This window comes from Mus caroli, chromosome 5, assembly GCF_900094665.2.
Source record: "Mus caroli chromosome 5, CAROLI_EIJ_v1.1, whole genome shotgun sequence".
NCBI classification, from domain to species: Eukaryota; Metazoa; Chordata; class Mammalia; order Rodentia; family Muridae; genus Mus; species Mus caroli.
This window is the reverse complement of record NC_034574.1, coordinates 113,636,892-113,660,114: the sequence shown is the minus strand read 5'-3', so window position 1 is coordinate 113,660,114 and position 23,223 is coordinate 113,636,892. Positions and strand designations below refer to the sequence as shown.

The 23,223-nt window shown below is 54.5% G+C and overlaps 1 protein-coding gene across 2 annotated transcripts in view; it reads left to right on the top strand.

Moving 5' to 3' along the window:
* Positions 1-23,223, top strand: part of Dtx1 (deltex E3 ubiquitin ligase 1) — a 30,053-nt gene that overhangs the window by 5,039 nt on the left and 1,791 nt on the right. Inside the window, exons 3-9 of one of the 2 annotated variants that reach the window (XM_021162398.1) lie at positions 11,511-12,213; positions 21,436-21,497; positions 21,755-21,916; positions 22,088-22,149; positions 22,482-22,640; positions 22,753-22,914; positions 23,008-23,097. In XM_021162398.1, coding sequence (XP_021018057.1) covers positions 11,511-12,213; positions 21,436-21,497; positions 21,755-21,916; positions 22,088-22,149; positions 22,482-22,640; positions 22,753-22,914; positions 23,008-23,097 — 1,400 coding nt within the window. Of the gene's footprint in view, positions 1-11,510; positions 12,214-21,435; positions 21,498-21,754; positions 21,917-22,087; positions 22,150-22,481; positions 22,653-22,752; positions 22,915-23,007; positions 23,098-23,223 lie in introns of both variants that reach the window. The other variant, XM_029478051.1, reaches the window with a different exon arrangement.

Sequence of the window (23,223 nt, the reverse complement as noted above, 5' to 3'; positions counted from 1 at the left end):
TCAGTGCAAACACGCGCGCGCGGCCACAGCCTGCTCGCCCGGCACACAAATGTCCTGTCTGTCTGCCTGCAAGGCTGCGGGCCAGCCAGCCGAAGGGAGGGGAAGGGGAGAGGGCCAGGTGTCAGGCTTGGGGACAAGAAGAGAGGACAGACCTGTCACGTGGGGGGTCTGGGGGGAGACAATTGTTTACTCAGCTGCCCCAGATGTTTCCACCTACCCCCCAGGGGGTGGTTCCCACAGCCCTCACGTGGAGGCAAAGGCTACATGCCCTGACCTCAGGATATTAGATCCCTAACGGTTACACCCCATTGTCTGTGGCTTGCTAGGTTCCCCTTGGGCTTCTATGTGGGTGAGGACACTTTTCTTTTCTGTGCTGGGATTTGAACTTTGAGCCCCAGACCTCACACATACTGAGCAAGGGCTTTTCCACTGACGAACATTGCCCACCCCTCTTCAGTGTTCATTTTGAGACAGGCTCTACCCTGCTGGTCTTGAACTTGTGACCCTCCTTCTCATTCTCCTGATGGAATGGCAGGCCTGGCTGGGCTCCCTTTGCCTGAAGCTTCACACCACTTCAGGTGGTTGCAAATTGACAGGACCTGAGGGGTTGGGCCAAATGAGCTCACAGAGGTCAAGGAGCCATGGGGATTTGGGGGTGAGGGGCTAGGGATGGCTTTAACCCTCCCCAACAATGTCTCTGAGGTCTACAAGAGTTAGACTCCAGATAGGAAGACTGAGGCCCAGAGAAGGTGAGTCGCCTGCCCAGGATGACACAGCCTAGCAGCCCCAGGGCCTCCCTCAAGACATTCTTTACATAGCTAGAAACACGTGATCTAGTCCCTGAGAATAGCAGGCTCCACAGTCTCTGTGGCCAGGGGGGTGGGGGTGGGGATAGAGGGTTCCTGTGTGACGGGTGTCTCCCATGTTCCTCCTCACCCATAAGAAACAGCTAAGACAGACACCATGTTGGAGGCTCCACCAGCAACTGTGGCTCAAGATGCTAGGCTGGAGACAGGCATAGGGGACCTACATCCCTTCCCTGGGCAGCCAGGACTCCCTCATCCCTCATCCAGCCCTTAAGGGCAGGTAGGTCCTGCCTGAGACACTTAGACTGTGGGGGGGGGGGGGGTCACCCAGAGAGAAAGTGCAGCTATTGCCACAATTCCAACATTTACAGTCCAGATGGGATGATGACAAAGCCCCAGAGAGGGTGAGTGACCTGCCCAAGGTTACACAGCTTTTCTCTCACAAACCAAAACTAGGCATCTTAAGTCAGGTCTCAAGGATAGAGATGAAGGCTGGGTATTCCTTCTCCCTGTCTCCTGAGAACTCTCTCTCTCCAGCCTGTTGCTATGTTCGAACTAAGGCAGGGACATCTTGAGGCACACTGGAGCCTCTAGGACCTGGGTCCATGACTACCACACCTCTGAGGCTGTTTCCTAGCAGGTCTGGGGCTCAGCTTGATGCCAGAGCAACAGGAACTGGAAGGAGGGTTCTGTCAGACCCAGCTAAGCTGTCAACAGCTAAGCTGTGTCCTTGTGCCTCGTGTCCCTGTCTCAGCCTGTACCTCCCCTGTACTTCTGTTCTTTGGGGGTCTACTGTTGGTCAGGCCCATGACTCTTGAGGCCCCAACTCCATCATTGGTATTGCCCAGAGCTTGGTACTGGGCTGGGTGTTGGGGGTCTCAGAGAGAAAGACAGAACCAATCAATCTCAGATTTTATCTATCAGTACCAAAGCCATGCCAGCGCTGAGGAGAGATAAAAGCCAGCATGTTGTTGTGGAAATGACTTCTGAGCCCAGTCCTGACACTGAGGCCAACAGAAAGGTGTACAAAAGCCCACCTGCTGCTGGCTGTGTGATTGTGGGAAAGCCACTTAACCTCTCTGGGCCTCCATTTACTGCAGTGTAAACATGGGAGTAATCCTTCCCTGGGACGGTTTTTCGAGAAGCCTGGAGAAGACTCTTGTACATCATTCTTAGGGACACTTACGTAGGAGAAGGACCTGAGAGCCTTCTGAGGCCCAGGGCGTTCCAAGCAGGCAGTCTGGACTCCTATGGGAGTGCAGACATGTGCCAGGGTCTAAGAAGCAGCAATCAGCACAGGAGGTGCACTCAGGCCTGGGGACAGAGGGAGGTGGCGACAAACAGGGGTTGCAAACGGTGGTCCCTTGGGGGCCCTTAAGACCTGGCAGACTTGGTTGCCAGCTGCTGCCCTTTAACAGTCAGGCCCCAAGGGACTCCGAGCCAGTATGCAGTACCAGCATCATCGTTAATCTCAGACCCTGGGAGGCTGGTGTAGGTGAGCCAGGGAAGGGAAGGTTCTCCTGCAGTGAGTAGGGCTCCCCTCAGCCACACCCTGAAGCTGGGTGGTGGGAGCGCCTGTCCAGAATGTAGCCAGGGGTTGAGACACAGGCTGGGGAGTGGGGGTGGGTGGGGGTGCTGTAGTAACCCCCAAAGGCTGCTATGGGATACCTTGGATGGCCTTGAAGGTCCTGAATCTGTGAAGAGGGGTTTTGGGTCACAGTACCTCCTGCCTCCCTCCCCTCCTCTCTTCTCTGGCAGCTATGGAGTCTATCTTAGATGTGAGGGGGGGACTGAAAGCCAGGATGGGGGTACCTCTGTGATGGAAGAGAGAGTGCAGAGAAGGTGAAAAAGAGCCTGGTGGGAGGAGGATGGGGAGGGGGGAGGGGAGGGAGGACTGTGGTCGAGATGGAAGAGAGGAGGGGGAAGAAGAGGAGGAGGAGGAAGAAGAAGAGTAGTCATGGTAGAAAGTGGGAGTTTGGGGGCAGTAGCATGCCCAGATTCCTCTTCATGCAAGGACCCCAGGGACCTCCCCATTTTCCCCTGAACCTCCTGCCTCCTATCTAACCACTGACACATCAGAGTCACACCCAACCCTGGCCTGTCCTCAGCATAACCCTGCCTTCTCACCATGATCCCACTCAGCCTAGGACAGCAGCCAAAGCCATGGGGGCCCAGACCTGACATAGACCACCTTGGAACCCTGTGGGTGGGAACAAGCCCCCCCCTGTCTGGCCCAGGAGTTCACTGGGCATAGCAAGAAGCTGTGACTTTGACTCACCAGAGTCCCCAAGCCTCCGTTTTATCTGCAGTATGGACCCGGCAGCAGCAGCTTTGGCCAGGCTGTCCAGCCTTAAGTCATTTTACAGGGTCCAGTTCCCTGGTGTGCTTGAGGCCCTGGGTTCAATTCCCAGCCCTTCATAAACCAGGGGTGGGTGGTAGAGTACAGCTGTAATCCCAGCACTGGGGAGGCAGAAGGATTAGAAATTCAAGGTTATCCTCTGCTACATAGGGAGCTTGAAGCCAGCCTGGGCAACGTGAAGCCCTGTCTCAAAGAAAAAAAAATCAATATGAATTTAATGAGTACCTACTGTGTGCGAGTGTTACAAATGTCACAATCAGCAGGGCAGACACAGAAAGCCTGCCTGTGGTACTTAGTCCTGGTGAGGTGAGGAGGTACCACAGAAGACCAGGACATGGGGCTGTCTCTGACCTTGGGTCTGCACAGCTGCCAGACTGGGGCTGTGTCTCCTCAGATCCTGCGTCTTTGCCCTTGCTCTGCCTCCATGACAGAACCTCTCTGGGCCCCTCCCACATTCTCTCTGGACCTGGTCCAGACTGCCACCTCCACCTGCTCAGACAGCAGTGACTGGGGTGCATGAAGGAGCCTGGCAGGCAGCCCCATAGCCTGGCACCCTGAGCAGTAGAACAAAGGACCCAGCCATCATAGGTGGCTGCCAAGACAGCCTGCCCATACCTGCAACCCAGCTCTTCCACAGTGACAGTGGCACAGCCCCTGTGAGTCTCTGTCCATCTCTCTTGGGCTTTGGTGGGGTCACCAAGGGTAGCAGAGCTCAGGGGAAATGGCCATGTGGAGGCAGGGGGATGGAGGATCATTCCTGTTGAGGTGTGTGTAGCCAGGTCCTATGGGAGAGACAGCCTTAGTTCAAGCTCTGACTGGCTAGCCAGGTGACCTCAGACAAGTTTCTCTGTCAGGGACTCAGTTTCCCCATCTCAGCAGAGATGGCAAATTCAGTTGCCTGACTGGATACCAGTGCAGGCAAAGGCTGGAAACCCACAGGTCTAAGCGTGTCTTACACTTTGCCCCATGGCACATGGTAGGTGCTTAATAGATCCCTGAAGGCACGGAGCCAGTATGACATCTGTGATCCCAGCACTCTGAGGCTATGGCAGGATTATCAGTTTGATGCCAGCCTGGGCTACAAAGTGAAACCCAGTTTCAAAACCAACAACAACAAATGAAAAATACTTGAAGTCATACACAGGGTGGCCCTGACCCAGCTCTGATGACCTGTTGCTAAGGAAACCAAACCTTGTAACCACGGTCTCTGGATATTCGAGGATCTGGAAAGCCAGGCTAACGTGTCATTTATCCCCTCCCCATTTTTTTTTTGAGACAAAGTCTATGTAGCCCTGGATATCCTGAAACCTACTTTGTAGACCAGGCTAGCCTTTAACTCACAGACATTCACCTGCCTCTGCCTCCCAAGTGCTGGGATCAAAGGCATGCGTCACTATGCCTGCTTACACTCCTAGTTTTTAAATGTTGCTCATGAGGTATTTTTTCTCATCATAAGCAATGGGCAAGCAGAGAAAGCCCACATTCATGCCAGTGAGAACCTCCATTCTGGCCATGGAAATGGCCCACTTAGTATCATCCATAGCCACATATTGCATCATTCACTCACTGCATCATTCATTCATTGCATCACTCATTCATTGCATCATTCATTCACTGCATCATTCGTTCACTCATATCCAGCCATCATTTCCACGGCGCTGACCTTGTGCTACTGATGATGCTGAGACGGAAAAAGGGGCTGAGAAACCTGCCCCAACCTTTTGGGAGAGGGGTGTGGCCAGACTGAACCGGACACAGACAGCCTGTCACCTGGTGATGCAGCTTTTGGTTCTCCAGAGCACAAGATGTTAAGGGAGCCTGTGGGAGAGTCCTTGGTTCTCTTTTGAGATGGTGGAGAGGATTCCAGAGCTAAGCCAAGAAAGTTAAACTCGGAGGGGAAGAAAAGTGGGAGGGTGGAGGAACGTTTTAGACAATTGGGGGTTTTGGCAGGTGGCAGCCCCGCCCCTGCTACCCCTCTCCTGCCCCCGCCCAAGAATACTGATGTTCCGTATTGTGTCCATTTCACAGACTGGAAGGAACAGCTTGGTAGGGGGCGGGGGCAGTCAACGGGAGGAGAATTCAGGATCCCACTGTCTCCTCTCCTTACCCTTCCCACTCTGGGCTGCTGCTGAGCCAGGCCATGGGGATCCTTGTCAGGGAGGCCCCCAGGGCCATGAAATGCACAAGGACTTACACACAAACACACACACAAATACACACACATACACACACTGCAGCAGCCATAGGGCATCAGTGGCCAGAGTGGAGAAAACCTTGGGCCCAAGTCCTCCCCACCACTAGGGAGCTTGGGCAGCCCCGTGCCCAAACCACTAATGGGCCAGTGCCAAGCCTGAGAGTCCCACGGGAGCAATCACAGAGAAACAGAATCTGCAGGTTCATAGATCGCGGCCAGAGCAGGAGGCCATTGACCCGGAGCCAGCTGTTTCTCCCCCAGTCAGCCAGTGCTGGGGGTCAGACTTCTGTGTTTTCCTGGGGAGCCTCAGTTTCCCCACTTTTCAGATGGATCCCTTTAGGGAGATGATGCCAGAAGACACTGTGCAACACAGGGCTGCCTTTCTTACTGCTGCAGGAGGCGACACCAGCACAGCAGGCAGCCCAGCTGGTGTCATCTCCTGGCTGGGGTTTCGCTTCAGCCTCAGCCATGTCTCTCACTTGCTAGGTAGCCTCTGTTCCTCAGTTTCCCCCTGGTGACAGGGGCTTCTTTAACACACACAGTTAAAGAAGCAGCCCCAGACAATCTGGAGTCTAATAGACCAGGGAACTGAGGATAACGCTGCGTGTGTCCCAGAACTGCCCGGCACCTGGGTGTCCTTAGCTATACCCGGGGGACCTGTGCGTTCTCAGCTGTACCCGGGGCAGCCAGCTCCATTTCGCAGTGTGGTTGAGGATGAGATGGGGGTACAAGTGAGTTCCAGACAGGGAATAAGCTTACTGCCTGTGTCATTGGTTTCAGGGATCGCTGAAGGCACCACAACATCCTACCTGAACCTGGCATCCAGAGATGCTCAGACTTGCCCAACCCCCAGTCTGAGGCCCCCAACTTGATGGGATGGCCATGACTGACTCCCAGAGGCCTTCTCTCCCACCAGGTTTGGGTGCCCCTCACTGAGGTCATTTCCCTCAAGGAAGCCACCTCCAAAGGGAGAGGGTCTCCTCTGGGGACTGTTTAGTGCCAGTGAGGCAAGCAAGGGTTACCTCCTTCCACAAAGCCACTGTGTTCTGAAGAGCTGGAGGTGAAAGCCCCTCCCCCTCCCCATACACCTCTAGGTGTGTGTGGGGGGGGTATCTGGGTAGGAAAGCAAACTGAGGTAGTGAGCTCCCCGTGAGCTCAGGAAACAAGCAATCCTCCCACTCCCCACCTCCCCTCCTATGCTCAGCCTTCAACTCTCACCCTTCCTTACCTCCCCTCCCTAGCCCTGTCTCCTCAAATGTTAAAAGGGGCGGGTCTGTGGCCTGAGAGGGAAGGGAGGGAGGGAGAGGGCAGCAGTGAGCCTGCAAGGGCGCACGCGCAGTAGGTGCTCAGCTAGGGTATACAGTAGGGTATACAGTAATAGAAACTGATGCTTTCTGGTGGTGCTGTGTCTCCACCCACCACCTCCCTTCTCTCACTGTCTCAGCCCCTGCCTCCAGCCCTCTCTGACTCTACTGGCCTGTAGGGAGGGATAGGCATCTTGCTGCCTCGGACAGGCTATGAGTGAATGTGTGCCTGTCTCTCCATCTCTTTGTCTCCATCTCTCTCGAGTTCTCTGCCATGTCTCTTTGTCTTGCTCTGTCTGTTTGTCTGTCTGCCTCTCTCTCTCTCTCTCTGTGTCACCTATGCTCCCTTCCTTGTGTGGCTCTCACCTCTGTGCTGTCTCAGGCCCTGCAGCCTCCAGCAGACACGAGTCCCCCAAGTCCCTCATCAGTTCAGGCTGTTTTTCAGTTGTTCATTCTTATGGGACAGGGGAAGATGGAGCCAACACAAAAGCTGACACATTAACACCAGGCCCAGGACAGTCATCTGCATAGCTACTGACAGCCTTGGGGTCCCACTCTGGGTGGCCAGCCTTGGGTTGGAGAAGCCTGAGCAGTGGCCTATCTCCCAGGTTCACACATTGGGTGTCCAGTCTTTGGCTCTTTGTTCTGTCCGCAAATCTAGGCCAAGGCCACCGTGGAGAAGGCTGGCACGGCTGCCTAGGAAATCTCAAGATCCAAATCCAAGCGGACAGTGGGAGCCAGCTGCCTCCCTTCCCAACACACCCCTGGTTCATGGCCACCCTGAGCTGAAGGGGCAGTCGGACAGGCGGCAGCAGGCCCAGCAGTGCAGGGTCTAGTAGGGTGAGCGCAGCCGCCCTAATTACTCCAGCTCTCCAGGCTCCTATCCGTTCTCAAAAGGACTCCAGGGACACTGCCTTTAATAACTACCACTAAACAGGCAAGAAAATCCATGCCTGGTAAACAGAGCCCTGGGGAGGAGATGCGGGCTGGCCAGCTCCCAGAACTCTTTGCGGCAGAGTGGCCATGGCAATCTCCAGAGCCCTCTCCCAACGCCCTAGGTCCACCTCCCCTCACCTCTGCCAGGCCGGGTCCCTCCCCTCCCCCTCGGCTCCACAGGCCTGTGATTCAGCTGCACACGCTGTCCTCCCAGGCAGGTTTTGGAAACACTGTAGCGCTGTTGTAGCCTTTTGTCACCCCAGAAGTTATCAGTCAGTTCAGGAGAGGAAAGCAGGAATGATTCCAGGACAGGGCAATGGCCAAACCGTGGCAGCTTCTGTGACAGAACTAAGAAGTCCTTACTGGAGGGGCTGGGCCTTCGAGATGCTCTGTGGGATGGTAAGGAGCTCACCATGTAGGGACGCTGGAAGTGGGTCATATGTGGGATAGCAGCCAACACGGATTGATCGCATCTATACGCCAAATCCCGTGCTAGGCAGCTGTCATGCCTTCTTTTACTTTGTCCCCCAGAAGTTGCTTGGGGGAGTTGTTAACACCCCCATTTTACATATAAGACCACTGAGGCTGTTTGAGGAGCCAGGATTCCCACAGTCTCGCTGACCTACTGGCTGCTTACAAGAAGCATTCTGGAATTCTCACTCATTCTGACCCTGAGCCCCCTTTGGCTGGGGACCTGAACAGCAGGTGGAGCACAAGTGAGCAATTTCCTTGTGTCCCTCCTATCCCATCCAAAGGGGCGTGACTCTTCACGTTACCACAAAGCTGACCATAGTACTTAGGGTTCATCTCTCAACAGCCCCTCATTCTGCAAATGGGAAAACCGAGGCACCAAGCGGGGAGGAGTCTAGCAAGCAGGAGCGAGGGGACAGGATACAGGGCTTACTCCCAGCACAGAGAAAACCACAGAAAATCGATATGCAGTCCATTAAAACAAACAGGCATCAGGCCCTTGGGGAGTCTTCCTGTGGTTGGCTGAGACATTATTGGTGTCTAGGGACCATATTTCATGACACCTTCTACCCTGCCCCTTTCCTACCACAGCTACAGCTCTAAGCCTCAGTTTCCCCAGCTCTCAGGGCTGGTACTGTTGTGAGGGGCAGCCCTGGCTATTCTAACAGACAAGGTCTTTGCAACCTGTGTGGCAATACAGTGTGGGACAATCAGACAGGGTCTGTAGTCAGAAGGGCAACCTCCCAGCAGGACACTACGCTAGGCGCCCCCATTTGGCTGTAGGCTCCTGCACTCGGCACCCTGGAAACATCTCATTTCACGAGGACCTACTGTGTGAGGCACTGTGCCCAGACTGGAGATGAGGGGGTTGGAGGATTTGGCAGAGGAGCCCTTGGGGGCCTGAGCTGACAGGAAAAGAGCCTGCTGTGGCCAGGATGAGTAAGTACCAGGGAGTGGGGTACGACAAGGCAGGGACAGGGCAGCTCATTCAGCAGCCAGGTGTGGGAAGGGCTTTCCTAGCCCGTGACATCCGTACAGACCTGGATTAAAGAAGTCTGAACGTGGCTAAGTCATAATCCAGGCAGAAAGAACAGCCGTGCAAAGGCCCCTGAGGCAACACGGGGTTTGAGATGACGAGGGAGCAGCAGAGAGGCCAGGTCATCATGAGGACTTCAGCTCTTACAGGCCATTGGGAGCCACAGAGCTCATGAGGATAGATGGATGTGGGCTGAACAGGATGCCCAGTGGGGACAAGGGCATGAGCCTACTGCCGTGGGCCAAGCAAAGGAGGCAAAATGGCTCAGGCACAATGGCTCGAAGGAGTCGGGGATCGGGCAACAGAGCTGTTAAGAGGCAGCTTGATAGGTCTTTCTGGGGACAGGAGAGAGGGTGGAGCCAAAGGCAGCAAGTTTGGGAGGAATCAAAGCAGAGACAGGCTCCTCCCCACAGCCTCAGGCTCCTCCCTGCAGCTTCAGGCTCCTCCCCACAGCCTCAGGAGCTCTGCCCATCTGGCCCATCTCCCTGATGAGACCCTAAGGCTAACAGAGGAAGTCACCTGAATGTGCTTACACTCAGAACTAGACAGTCACGATGACGCGGGAACTTAAGATGAGGGCTGTCTGCTCCTCATCCCCCTGGGACCTCCTGAAGACTTTGCTAAAAGGCTACCGTTAGCTGGGTGTGGTGGCACACGCTTTTAATCCCAGCACTCGGGAGGCAGAGGCAGGCAGATTTCTGAGTTCGAGGCCTGCCTGGTCTACAAAGTGAGTTCCAGGATGGCCTGGGCTACACAGAGAAACCCTGTCTCGAAAAACCAAAAAAGAAAAAGAAAAAAAGAAAAGAAAAAAAAAGGCTACCCTCAAGTCCAATCAGGGGCTTGCGGGACATGTTGGACCAGGGAGCTCCCTGCCACTGTCGAGATGGGGCCAGCATATTAATCCTTTGTCTCATTGCGGTGGAAAAAAAAAAAAAAGCCTGACAAAATCAATGTTTATTTTGACTCACAGTTCGAGGGTACAGTCTGCTGTGGTGGGAAGGCATGATAGCAGGCACCCGGTCATGTGACCTCCGCAGTCAGGAAGCAGAGAGGCAGATGCCATTGCTCAATTCCCTTTCTCAGATTTTCTGCAATCTGGGGCCCCAGCCCACAGAGATCGTGCCATTTACATCCAAGGTGTATCTCCCATCTCTCCTAACCCAGTCCAGAAACTCCCTCCCAGACATGCCCAGAGGTTTGGCTTCTAGGTGATGCATACTAGGCCCTGGCCAGTTGATGATCAATACTGGCCAGTTGATCAGTAACTGTTGTCCTGGCCACAGAGGCCAGGGGAGGCATGAGGGCTTTCCCACAGCTTTGTAGTGGGTGTGGCCGGCTTTACGAGTCCAGGAGAGTCATTTCTATGCTGTGGCACCTCGGGCTAGGCAGCCCAGAGCCAACTAAGGCTCTAAGGAGTCCTGCAGCCAGGAGTCACTGGCAGGTTTTCTCCGGAGCTCGCCTCTCAGGCAGAGGGGTTAAGCTTCAGCCAGTGCAGAGCAAAGACAAAGGAAAACACAACAGTGGCCAACCGCAGGGCAGGCCAGGATACCAAAGAGCTGTGTGGGGGTCTGGATGCGCTCTTCAGGAGCAGAGCAGATACTCAGCGCTTGTTGACTGAGGGCTGGAATGGGGTGGGGTGAGGGGACGCGAGGAACGCCAGGAGAGGGAAAGGGAAAAGGTACATGCCAGTGTGAAAGTACATAAGAACGTGTACTGAATGAGTTGAGAGATGAATGAATGAATGAATGGATGCGTGGCTGAATGAATGAAGTGAGAAATGCGCGCAGGTGTAACCGAATGAATGGACCTATGGGAGAAGTGTGGAATCCGGTGGACCCTGTGTGAACGAAGAAACCCACAACTGTTCTGGTTTCTGGGCACCCTGGGAATCCGGGAGGGAGCTGGGTGGGCAGGTGGGCCTTGCTCTCTGTGTGGCCACTACCAAACTTTACTGTTCTCCCCGCCCCTGTGGTTACCCAGATCTTCGGGGGTCGCCTTGCCCCTGCAAAGGGCGGACTGGCTCTTCAGGTCTACCCCTCCCTCTCTCCCCTTCTTGGTTCTCTTTACAGCCCCTGGGTACCTGTTTCCCAGCGTGCTGACTTGGGCCTCTGCCAGCATCTTTTCCAGCCCCCCGGCTTTTCAATTTTAATTGCTTTTATTTATTACTTTATTGGAGGTCAGATCAAAGCCTGAGGGAACCGATTCTCTCCTTCCACCACGTGGGTCTCTAGGGTTAGAATCTTGTTGTCTGTCAGGCTTGGTGGCAAGCACCTTCCCCTGTTGAGCCATATCGGAGGCCCAGTCTCCATGTCTTGACAATCCCTGTCTGCGCTGATCCCCTTCCTGGCTTCGAAGGGTCCCCCTTGGGGGCCTGTATTGACATCTCTCTCCCTCCTGAGCACAGGTACCATGCGGCCGGTGCGACGCAACTTCTACGACCCGTCGTCGGCGCCGGGCAAGGGCATCGTGTGGGAATGGGAGAACGACGGCGGGGCGTGGACGGCCTACGACATGGACATCTGCATCACCATCCAGAACGCGTACGAGAAGCAGCACCCGTGGCTCGACCTCTCATCGCTCGGCTTCTGCTACCTCATCTACTTCAACAGCATGTCCCAGATGAACCGCCAGACGCGCCGCCGCCGCCGCCTGCGCCGTCGCCTGGACCTGGCTTACCCGCTCACGGTCGGCTCCATTCCCAAGTCGCAATCTTGGCCCGTGGGAGCCAGCTCGGGTCAGCCCTGCTCCTGTCAGCAGTGCCTGCTGGTCAACAGCACGCGCGCCGCCTCCAACGCCATCCTGGCCTCGCAGCGCCGCAAGGCGCCCATTGCGCCAGCCGCGCCTCCAGCGCCCCCGCCGCCCCCGCCGCCGCTGCCACCCGGAGGACCTCCGGGTGCGCTCGTTGTGCGCCCCAGCGCCACTTTCGCCGGGGCTGCGCTCTGGGCCGCACCTGCCACCGGCCCCACGGAGCCTGCGCCGCCTCCAGGAGTTCCTCCAAGGAGCCCTAGTGCCCCCAACGGAGCGCCCACCCCGGGCCAAAACAACCTCAGTCGACCGGGACCACAGAGGTCCACCAGCGTCAGCGCACGCGCCTCTATCCCGCCTGGGTAAGACGCCTCTCCCCCACCTCCGGAAGGGCACCCAGACCCCTTAGCACGTTAACAAGCTGTTAACAAGCTGGACAGCAGGACCCTATGAGTCGGGCACTATCATTTACAACTGGAAGGTATCCCAGCTCACCACTTGTCTAAACTGGTTGGCAAACAAGACCCTGGGATCCTCCTGTCTGCCTCCTCCACCCAGCACTAGCACTGGGAAACCATGACTACCATTGCCTGCCTAGTTATACCCATGTACACCCATGCATGCACGCATGCACACCCATGCACGCACTCACCCTCCTGGGGGCTGACATTTACGCCTTCATCATCATGTGACAAGCACTGACCCACTGAGCCATCTCCTGAGCCCCAATAGGTTTAACTTCCTCAATGTCATTCTCTCTCTCTCTCTCTCTCTCTCTCTCTCTCTCTCTCTCTCTCACACACACACACACACACACACACACACACACACACACACACACAAGCTGATTCTAGAGGCCATAAAAGAGAGGTACCTTCTGCCCATCACCCAGGAGAGCAGGGGTTCATCCCAGACCAACAGATCCAGTGATGGAAATTTTGTTTTCTTTTTTTCATTGACTGGTGGGGCAAGGAATTGAACTCAGGATGTCAGGCTTAGGCGGCAAGCCCCTTTACCATCTGAGCCATCTTTCCTTTCCGAAAGAGAAAGAAGTTTGGGAACATAAGAGTCTCACCTGCTCCAGGCCACAGTGACCTTGAAGGTTGAAGCAATTTTCTCTAGAGAAACATCACCATCACTTTGGTTTTTTGTTGGTTGGTTGGTTGGTTGGTTGGTTGGTTGGTTGGTTGGTTTTTCGAGACAGGGTTTCTCCGTGTAGCCCTGGCTGCCCTGGAACTCACTCTGTAGACCAGGCTGGCCTCGAACTCAGAAATTTGCCTGCCTCTGCCTCCCGAGTGCTGGGATTAAAGGTGTGTGCCACCACATCCTCCAGGGAGGAGCTGGGGTCTTCCATACCTGGCAGGTGGATGGGCATTCCAGGCTGGGCATTGCAGGTCGATAGGAGTGGAGGCTGAACAAATCTGGAAGGTTCCCGAAACAGCACATGGAAATGAAACCTCCCTAGTGGAACAGGGAGAGGGGTTATCTAAATTGGGATTTGGAGCCAGATTGGGGAGCCTCAGGGGAGCTTGGAGCTGGTGCCACCAGCAGCTAGGAGCCATGGAGCGTGCTTGAGCTGGACAGGGCCTCGGGGACAAGAAAGCCATCTCCTGGGGGTGTTAATCATTAGACACATCCTACGCTGTCCTGCCTCAGTAGCATGAGGAAGCCATACCGACCCCCCCCTTCTCCTGCCTGACAAGTGTGTGTCAAGACACCCCCCTAGCCCTCCCTCTCCAAAGAGCCCCAAGAAATAACTATACCCCTGGCTCAGCACGAGGTATGGGTGGGTCCCAGGGGAGTGGATGGCGGGGGGGTTGGGGGGACAACTGACCCGTGGTCCTGTCAGTCTGTGAACTAGACTAGGAAAGACATGTGGGTGTCTCCATGAACCTGGCAGCCCCCCCCCCCGCCATCTATCCCAGGCTGTTCCCTGAGACGCCTCACATTCCCTTCTGTCCCCAGCTGAGTCTTTTCCTACACCCACTGACCTACACTTCTGAAGTCCAGAAACCCAAGGTCACGGAGGGAGTGGGGCTGGCTCCCCTCAAGGTCCTACCCTTCTGAATCAGGGTGTCTCACATTGCCTTCTCTCTGGGTGGGCTCACACTGGTGGCTGTGTTCCTTTGTTCAATGGCTCTGACTGTCCTCGTCCTTTCTGGGATTCTGAGATCCCTGCATTTAGGTCCCTGGGTCTCTGCATCCTCCCTCCATAGTTCTCTGCCCCCCACCTCCCCGCCCTCTTGGGTTCCTCTTTCTCTCACCTCCTTCCTTCTCCTCTTCCCCACCTCCCAACTGAGTGACCTTCAGGGGTACTTTCACCTCTCTAGCCTCAGTTTCTCCACCTGACAGACAGAGTTCCATCTGACACCTGTCCAGGGCTGGCAAGTGTTTGAGATCACACACGAAGTGTGATCGTTGTACAGAGGGGCAAAAGACTCCTTGGTCTGTGATGTAATTTGCTGGAGGGAGACCAGGAGGGAGGCCCGGAGAAGGGGATCAACCTGCCCAGAGTCACACAGACAGTGAGGATAGGCCAGGGGTTTTTCCACTCTTCCGACGCTGGGACCCAGAGCCAGCTGGCAGGGTAGGCCTGGGGGGACACACAGGGTGGGAAGATCCGTTCTGTCTCACGGGAGGTCAGTGTCCATCACTGTAGAACACAGCTGCTGGGTAGAGGAACCGAGTCAGACTTTCCGTCCCACATGGGGGAGGGGGGACAGCTGCAGACCTGTTTCTGTCTACAGAGCATGCACCGTGCCCCCCGTCCCATCTCACAGCCCTGCCAGGATTGCCAGTCTCCATCACAGATAAACGACAGCAATGGCCCCTAGAGATTCCATTTCTCAGAGGGCAAAACCAAGGCTCCAAAGGACCATGACACTTGCTTGGGTCAGGCACTTTGAACCTAACTTACCCAAGGTGTATGGTGTCCCGTTCCCCACCCCACCCCCACCCCCATGTCCATGCTGTTCCAGGCTGTGGCTCCCACAGAGTAGCAGAGCCCAGGAGAGAAGATGAAGCAACAGAGGCTGAGTCGAGGCCCAGCTTCAACTCTCCCTGTTGCTGTGTGACCTAGCTAAACCCATTGCCCTTTCTGGTTTTTGGTTTTTGCAACTTGTAAAAATAGACCTGATGACACAGGCCACTGTCTAGCATGTGTTTTTCCCAGGCCTGTGTATTTCCCAGGGTGCAATCTGCTCCCTCATCCCTATTAGCCCATGCAATGCTTCCAGCTGAAAATAGGTGCCAAGCAGGCACTGTTTGAATACCAGAACCAACGGGTCTTAGTGGTCCCTTTCCTGCTTGCAAGCTCTCAGTGATTCTATATCCCCACCCCACCCCCCAAGCTTGTGACTGGCTTGTTTCTCTGGCTTCTCTCTCCTCTGTTCCTTGTAAGGAATAGATCATAGCATATGGGAGAAGGTAGTTAGTGCTGTAGAGGAACCACAGTTAATGCCCTTCTTTAAATTAATGCAAATATAAGCCAGCTAGGCGATGGTGGTGGTGGTGTGAGCCTTTAATCCCAGCACTTGGGAGGCAGAGGCAGGTGGGTCTCTGAGTTCAAGGCCAGCCTGGTCTACAGAGTGAGTTCCAGCCAAGGCTACAAGAGAAACCCTGTCTCAAAAACAAAAAAGAAATAAAAAAGAAAAGAAAAGAAAGAAAAATTAGATAAAAAGCATAATAATAATAATAATAATAATAATAATAATAATATTGCTATTGCCCTTCCTATTCTATGGCATGGTGGCACAAACTTTAATCTAAGAACTCCAGAAGCTGAGGACTCCTGGGGATTTGAGGCCATCTTGGGATACATAGCGAGCCTCTATCTAAAAAAATGATGGGCCGACAAGATGGTTCAGGGGGTAAAGGTGCTTGCTGCCAAGCTTGATGACCTGAGTTCAATGTTTGGGAGCCACATGATGGGAGAGAGCCAGCTCCCGGAAGCTGTGCCTGACCTCCACACGCACATAGTAGGCAGCAAGCTAAGTAAGTCAATGGGGGTGGGGAGAAAAAGAAAAAGTCAGGCATAGTAGAACATGTGTATAATCCCAGCTAGGCTGGCCTAATGAGACTCTGTGAGGGCAGCATGTTTGGAAGGGAGGTGGGGGACAAGATTTCCAGGCAGTAGGAACAGACTCTGTAAGGCCCTGAGGCAGGAGGTGTGTGTGTGTGTGTGTGTGTGTGTGTGTGTGTGTGTGTGTGTGTGTGTGTTGGGGTGGGACCTGGCTTGCTTTAACTGGCTTAATCCACTGTTGAGATGAATCTTCAGCTGTGGGGAGATGAGCCTGGTAGGCTAGGCTGTCCTTGCACTTTGCTGCATTGCATAGGATAACCTTGGTCCTCCGGTCTCCTGCTCTCTGCAGTGCTGGATTTACAGACGTGTGCCCCCATGCCAGGTTTATGGGGTGCTGGGGATCAAACCCAGGCCTTCATGCACGCACTCAACCCACCGAGCCACCTCTCCAGCCCTGGTTTATTTCTTGTGATTTTTGTATCTGCTGAATGGCAACATGGTTTCTCTCTCTAGGTCTTTTCATTTAAATGGCTCTAAAACAAAAAGTTCCCAAGTCTTGCAGGAGCCTGATGGCGGGAAGGGAGGAGCCTGGCTTCCCACCCATCCCCCACTTTCCTGGCCAGGGTAGCTAGGAGGAGGCAGGGTCACACCCTCACCACAAGGTCAAACCCCAAACCTTCCAACCCCAGCCCCCACCTGAAGCACTTCCTGCCCCCTCCCTGGGAAGCTGAGCCACGTGCTCCTATTTGCACCTAGTGCTCCCCAGGGGCCGTGGGAACAGCAACCCAACCTGCCCTCCCCTACCTGGGCTTCATCAGAGCTCTGGGGAGGACAGGCCATGAGATAAAACACACACACACACACGCACACACACACACACACACACACACACAAATAAATCAATCTTTAAGAGGAGGACTGAGTGAGCCCCAGAGTTCTGGAAAAATCTGAATCCCAGAGGTTCAAGTTGTGGGGTGCACACCCTGGGAGGTAGACAGGGGGGCATCATTTAAGAAAGGGAAACTGAGGCCCGCAGATGGCCAGAGCTGGCCAGTGAGGGTAAGACAAGGTGAATATGAGGCCCCAGATCACTGATGGTGAACCCCTGAGCTCAGGTTCCATCTCTGGGCCTTGCCTTGTCCCCACAGATGGCATGTGCAGGAGATGTCCTCAGGTGACCGCAGGGCAGAAGGTGGCCATAAGGTGAACTGGCACAAAATATCAGCATCTGGGAAGTGTGGGGGACTTCCTTGTCCCTGATGAGACAGTTTCACTTCTCCCCTCTCCTCTCCACCTGTACTGAGGCCAGAGCTTTGGGGGGCTCCCCTGGGTACATGATAGGCATCTTCAGAAGGTCTAAGGCTTGTAAGGGACATGAAACCATCATCAGATAGTGTGGCAAGCCTGGGCCTTCTGGGAGATGGAGACTTAGGAAACCTTTAGGAGGTGTTAGTGGGACTCTTGGCTCTGGAAGATGGTGACTTACTCTGATGGATAGCCAATGACCTGTCCTGAGGTCACACTTACAACTCCTGAGCTAGCTCTGTGGATTTACCTAACCCCATAGGTCTCAGATCAACAACACCCCCCAACCCTGGCCAACCTGATGGGGTCAGCCCAGAGTTGGACCCAGAAATTCCAGGTCCCATTGCCAAGAGCAGCACGAGCCAGCTGGGTGGCCAAAATGAAGTCACTTCCTCTCTTTGGGATTCATCATGTTGCTAGGTGCAGGGGTCATGGATGTCACTGCCCTAGAAGGATGGACTTCCTGGAGTATGATATTGAGATTGATTCTCAATTACATCTTAGCTATGTAGGAGGAAGTGCTGGGATTGATTGGTGATGTCTGCCACGGGTGCAAATTTGGTCGTAGTGGCATGCATGTTATTTATTTGATATCTGTTCCAATCTTATTTGGGAGTGTGGGGGTAACATCTGAAATTGGAGCCCAGAGCTAGTGAGCTATTTTCTTATCTGGTCAGTACCGGGAGACTGTTTTACCATCCTCAGTCCTAGGGTCACAGGGTTGGGTGGTTCCCAGAGCTAGAAATCTGGCAGATGAGATAAGACTAGAATCACACAACCAGAAAACAAGATGGAAAATGCCCAGATCTTCAACGAGAGGTGAATTCTATCCCTCGTGGATAAAAAGGATAAAGTGGAGAGGAGCCTGTGCTCAAAGGACAGATGTGGAAGCTGATGTGGAAACTGGTCAAGGTGCTCAGACCAAAAAAAAAAAAAAGATTCGGAATGGTGTGGGGAACAGCAAGTGGTAGAATCTCCCTGCATTCTACCTAGGTGCGGTTCCCTCCAGCCAGAACAGGTACAAGCATTGTCTCTGCTCTCCGGATGGGAGAAGGGACCAAGTGGGTCTCCTCCCTTCTCAGGCTGGAGAGGGAGGTAAGTCCCCCTACCCCTCAATTGGAGCACCTTGCCTCAGCCTCTGAGTTAAGGTGCAGTGTAGGTTTTCTGAAGCCTGCTGTGGACCCTGCCCTGAGAGGGCTTAGCAGCCTTAGTCCCTGGGGGACTCCTTCCTTCTAGAATGCTGGGGGCATGGAGGGCTCTGTTCTCCAGGAGGTCCCCTGAGCACGGTCATTTCCATGGGCGACATGAACGCAACCCCAGCCTAGAAGCTGCAGGTGTTCCCTGGCTTCCTTAAGACACAGGTCAGAGAAGAGTCAGGGACAGTGCACTTAGAATAATACAGCACCCACGGCCATTGCTGTCATTGGCTTACGCCACAGGTGTGTGGAGCATCTGCTACACGCTCCTCTCTGTCCAGTGTCATCCTGAGAGACCATGTTGGGGATATAGTGGGGAAGGCACAGAAGTGCAAAGGCAGAGGGGGACTGGGCCTCCACCTTAAAAAGCCATTAAGTGTGAAGGAGGCCGAGAGGTAAGAGGGGAGGCCAGAGATGGGCCAGATGGCACAGGGCATGAAGACTCCCTTACATCCATGCTAATGCCAAGGAAACAGTAAGATTAGGAGGAACAGGCTCTCTAGGGAGGCAGTGTTGAACCTGAGACCTCTGTGAGGGAGGGTGCTAGTTTAAACATCTTGGGAAGAGACACTTAGGGAAGGGTTAGCTTGGGCAAAGGCCCTGGGGTAGGAACGAGCCTGGTCCTTAATGAGATCACAGCTGGTGTGGAGTGTGAGAGAGCACATACACAGGAAGTGAGGTTGAAAGCACAGCAGAGGCTCCATCCGATGGCCAGCCTCAACAGGATGGAGAATCATGGACACACGGCAGCTGACCAGGGTTGGGAATGGTAGCTAAGTTCAGGCCTGCCCCAATTAGCTTATCTTTAGACCCTCTACCAAGCAGAGCCTCCAAGAAGGCAGGGCAGGAGTGAAGGCTCCCCTGCCCCCCTTTCTGGATGCTCTAGGTGGCAGAGCTTGTCCAGGGAGAGAGTCTCGATGCCTGAGAGGAAGCGGTGTCTTCCCACATCAAAAGGGCCACCCCTCAAGGCTCCCACGCTTGACAGCATGGGAACTGTGCTACAGAAGGTTCTCGCAGGCAGCTTGCAGACTGCAAGAGGGTGTGTGCCACCTCGGGACTGTCCCCTACGACCCAGAGATGCTGCACTGTCAGGCCCCATCGCAACCCTCCTCCCAGTAGCCAAGCTAATTTTTATACCTTTGACCTCTTTGGGAAAAAAAGTTTTTGAAGCTTTTCATGACACATGAGTGTGGCCAAGATCTCAAGAATCCTTTTCCTTGGGTTTCCCTACCCATCTCCTTGGGACAGATTCAGCAAGATGGGGAATTGTTTGGACCAGACTCTCGGCATCATGTATCTAAGGTAGCAAGCACTCTGACCATCCTGATTGATAGAGGCTATATGGAGAGCTGTGTTATGGATTCATTGGACTCGGAGAGCTGGGATGGATTAGCCATGCCTGCCACTGGTAGGAGGCAAGTGGGTAGTGGTGTGTATGCTAAATGTTTTCCTCCCGGCCCATAGTACTCACTGTCCTGACTAAGAAAAAGGGAGTTCTCGTGAAGCACTGAGGAAAGGGAAGTGAGAAGGCAGAGATGAGGTCAGGTATGTCCACACAGTTATCGTAGACAGGTGGAAGGGAAGGCTGGGAACTGGGACCTCCTTGCTGCTGCCCCATAAGGATGAACAGTAATAAATCAGGGTGGTGCTGTCCTCCAGGCAAGTCTTGGAAGGTTGTGATAGAGCCTGAGGCAGGTCCCATGGCTGCTCAGCCCTTCCCTTTGGGAGTCCCACCACACTGCAGAAAGAAAAGCTCTTGAATTCTCACAAGACTCCTCATTAAAGGTAGGGAAACTGAGGCACAGTGCCTTCATCCCACGTCCAATGACCATAGACCCCAGGACTCAGAGCACCCATCCCTCCTCCCTTCTCCTTCCTCCCTCCTCTTTCCTCCCTTTTCCCTCCTCCTCTGGGAGCAATGCGTAGTGACTTTAGGTTGTCCAAGTCACTTCTCCAAGGATGAGCCTAGATGGCGATGGTATTGATGATAGTGATGGTGACAATAATGATGGTGATAATGATGATAATCATGGCAGTGATGATGGTGGTGATAACAATGATGGTGATGATGATGGTGGTGGTGATGATGATGATTGTGATGGCAGCAACGGAGGTGACCATAAGTGATGGTGGTGGTGACAGCAATGGTCGTAGTGACGATAATAATGATGGCGATGCTTTCAGAGCCTTTCTTAGCTACCAGGATTTGTGTTCCTCTCCGCCAACAAAAAGCAGGCACCACATTACCCCATTCCACACATAGAGAACTTGGTTTATGAAGGCTGATGGGCTGTCGTGTGTCACCAGCTAATTAGCGGCTGAACTAAGAAACAAAAGCAACTGCGGTTGACCCCAAAAGGCAAAGAATACCTTTTCCCAGGGGCTCTTCATCTGAAGAGGGGACCTGGTGTTGGACTCATGAGCTCGGAGAAGTTGAGAGTCTTGGAAGGGCAGCGTAGTATTTTCCAGCGTATGCATTCCTGAATCCTTTCCAGAGTGTTCTGTAGGAATCGGTGCTCTATAGAACAAACCTTCAGAATGCTAACTCACTGATAGTTGGGTTCCAGGCCAAAGAAGGGGAGGGAACGGAGCCCCAAAAGTTCTCTGGTGGGAGGAGGCAGTCTGGAGTTAGGACCAGAAAAGTTGCTCATTTGATAGAGAGAGCTTGCCTCACCACGAAGCCCTGGGTTCAGTCCCCAGCACCACATCCTACTGAGTGTGGTGGAAGACACTTGCAAGCTCAGCAAATGGGAGGTAAAAGCAGGAGGATTCGAAGTTCAAGTTCATCCTTGGCTAGACCGCAAGTTCGAGGCCAGCCTTGGCTATATGAGCACATCTCTAAAAACAAGAGTCAGAAGCAAGCCTAAGGGTGTTTGTCCAATAGAGTCCACTTATGGTACCCATCGCTAATCTGCACTCAAGATGGGAAGGGATTTCCTGGAGGCTCATCCAGATGGCGGAGAGGCAGAGGAGATGGGTGGGTCAGGAGGGGCCCTGAGGTAAAAGCAAGCCAGGGCTGTGTTGGGGGCCAGTCCATCAGGAGCCTCTTCTGATCCCCACAGGGTTCCGGCGCTCCCCGTGAAGAACTTGAATGGCACTGGCCCTGTCCACCCAGCCTTGGCAGGTAAGACCCAGCTCACGAGGCCCCGCCCACCCACCTCATGGCTCCGCCCACAAGCTTCATGAGCTCCGCCCCTCTGATAAACTGATGGGCAGGCCCTTTCCCTTTGGGTTTGCTTGGCTTTTGCCTGAAATGGTTTTCTGAGTGGGCAGGGGAAACACCCTGCCCTCCACCCTCTGTGGCATCCACCCAATGAGGAGGAGGGCGTGGCTTCTCATGACTCCACCCCCTCATCACTACCCCCACCCCCAACTCCCCAGGGATGACCGGGATCCTGCTGTGTGCAGCCGGGCTGCCGGTGTGCCTGACACGAGCGCCCAAACCCATCCTGCACCCGCCACCGGTAAGCAAAAGTGATGTGAAGCCTGTGCCTGGAGTGCCCGGCGTGTGCCGCAAGACCAAGAAGAAACACCTCAAGAAAAGTAGGTCCCGTGTGACCCCCAAACACAATTGCAGTGCTCTTAGGACCCAGCATGAACTGCCTCTGCTTTCCCCCAGCCCACCCTTCGAGCCCTCCTTCCTGCCCCTCCCCCATCTGCTCCCCAGCACTTGAGCCCCACCCCCACTCCTCCCTCGTCCCGCTGTCTCTGCAGGCAAGAATCCTGAGGATGTGGTTCGGAGGTACATGCAGAAGGTGAAAAACCCGCCTGATGAGGTGAGCCAGCCAGGTGGAGCCTCAGCACCCAGGACCAGTTCTCATCCTGTCCATCCTGGCCTCACTGACCTCACCAGATTGGGGGGGGGGGCGGGCGGGCGGGCGGGCGGAGCTTAAGTTTAACAGCATCGCACCTGTCCATCTTTATGATGGACGGTTTTATGCCAAGTCTTCCATTCCGGCTTTGCTTCGGGTGATTAAGCATTTAACCCCTGCTCAGGGGTTAAGCAGGCAAGGGAGTCAGCTCCAAGGTTTTCCATCTCCTCCCCTCGAAACTTTGTACCCCTCTCTGGCCTTCCTCATGGCCCTCCCCCATCTCCCTGGCCCTCCAGGACTGTACCATTTGCATGGAGCGGCTGGTCACAGCATCTGGCTATGAGGGCGTGCTCCGGAACAAGAGTGTGCGGCCCGAGCTTGTGGGCCGCCTGGGCCGCTGCGGCCACATGTATCACCTGCTCTGCCTGGTGGCCATGTACTCCAATGGCAACAAGGTGGGCCACAAGGTGGGCTGCCGTGCAGTGGGAGGGGGCCGGGCGGTGAGGTGGGCAGTGGGTGCGGGGCCCCGGTGGGACCCCAGGGGCCTCACAGTAGCACCTGTCTTAGGATGGCAGCCTGCAGTGCCCAACCTGCAAAGCCATCTACGGGGAGAAGACAGGGACACAGCCACCAGGGAAGATGGAGTTTCACCTCATCCCGCACTCGCTGCCTGGTTTTGCAGACACCCAGACGATCCGCATCGTCTATGATATCCCCACGGGCATCCAGGTGAGCTCCACAGGCCACAGCCCCAACTCTCTGCCCCTCCCCCAACTCCACGATTCCCTCAGAGGTCTGAAACCCTCCTGCCTGTCCCTGCAGGGCCCTGAACATCCCAACCCAGGCAAGAAGTTCACAGCCAGAGGCTTCCCTCGCCACTGCTACCTACCCAACAATGAGAAGGGCCGGAAGGTGAGTGCCCACCTGGTCTCCACAATAAATGATGGCAGAGTCCCCAGCCGCCATCTTTTATTTTTATTTATTTATTCATTTACTTATTTTGGTTTTCCGAGACAGGGTTTCTCTGTATAAGCCTGG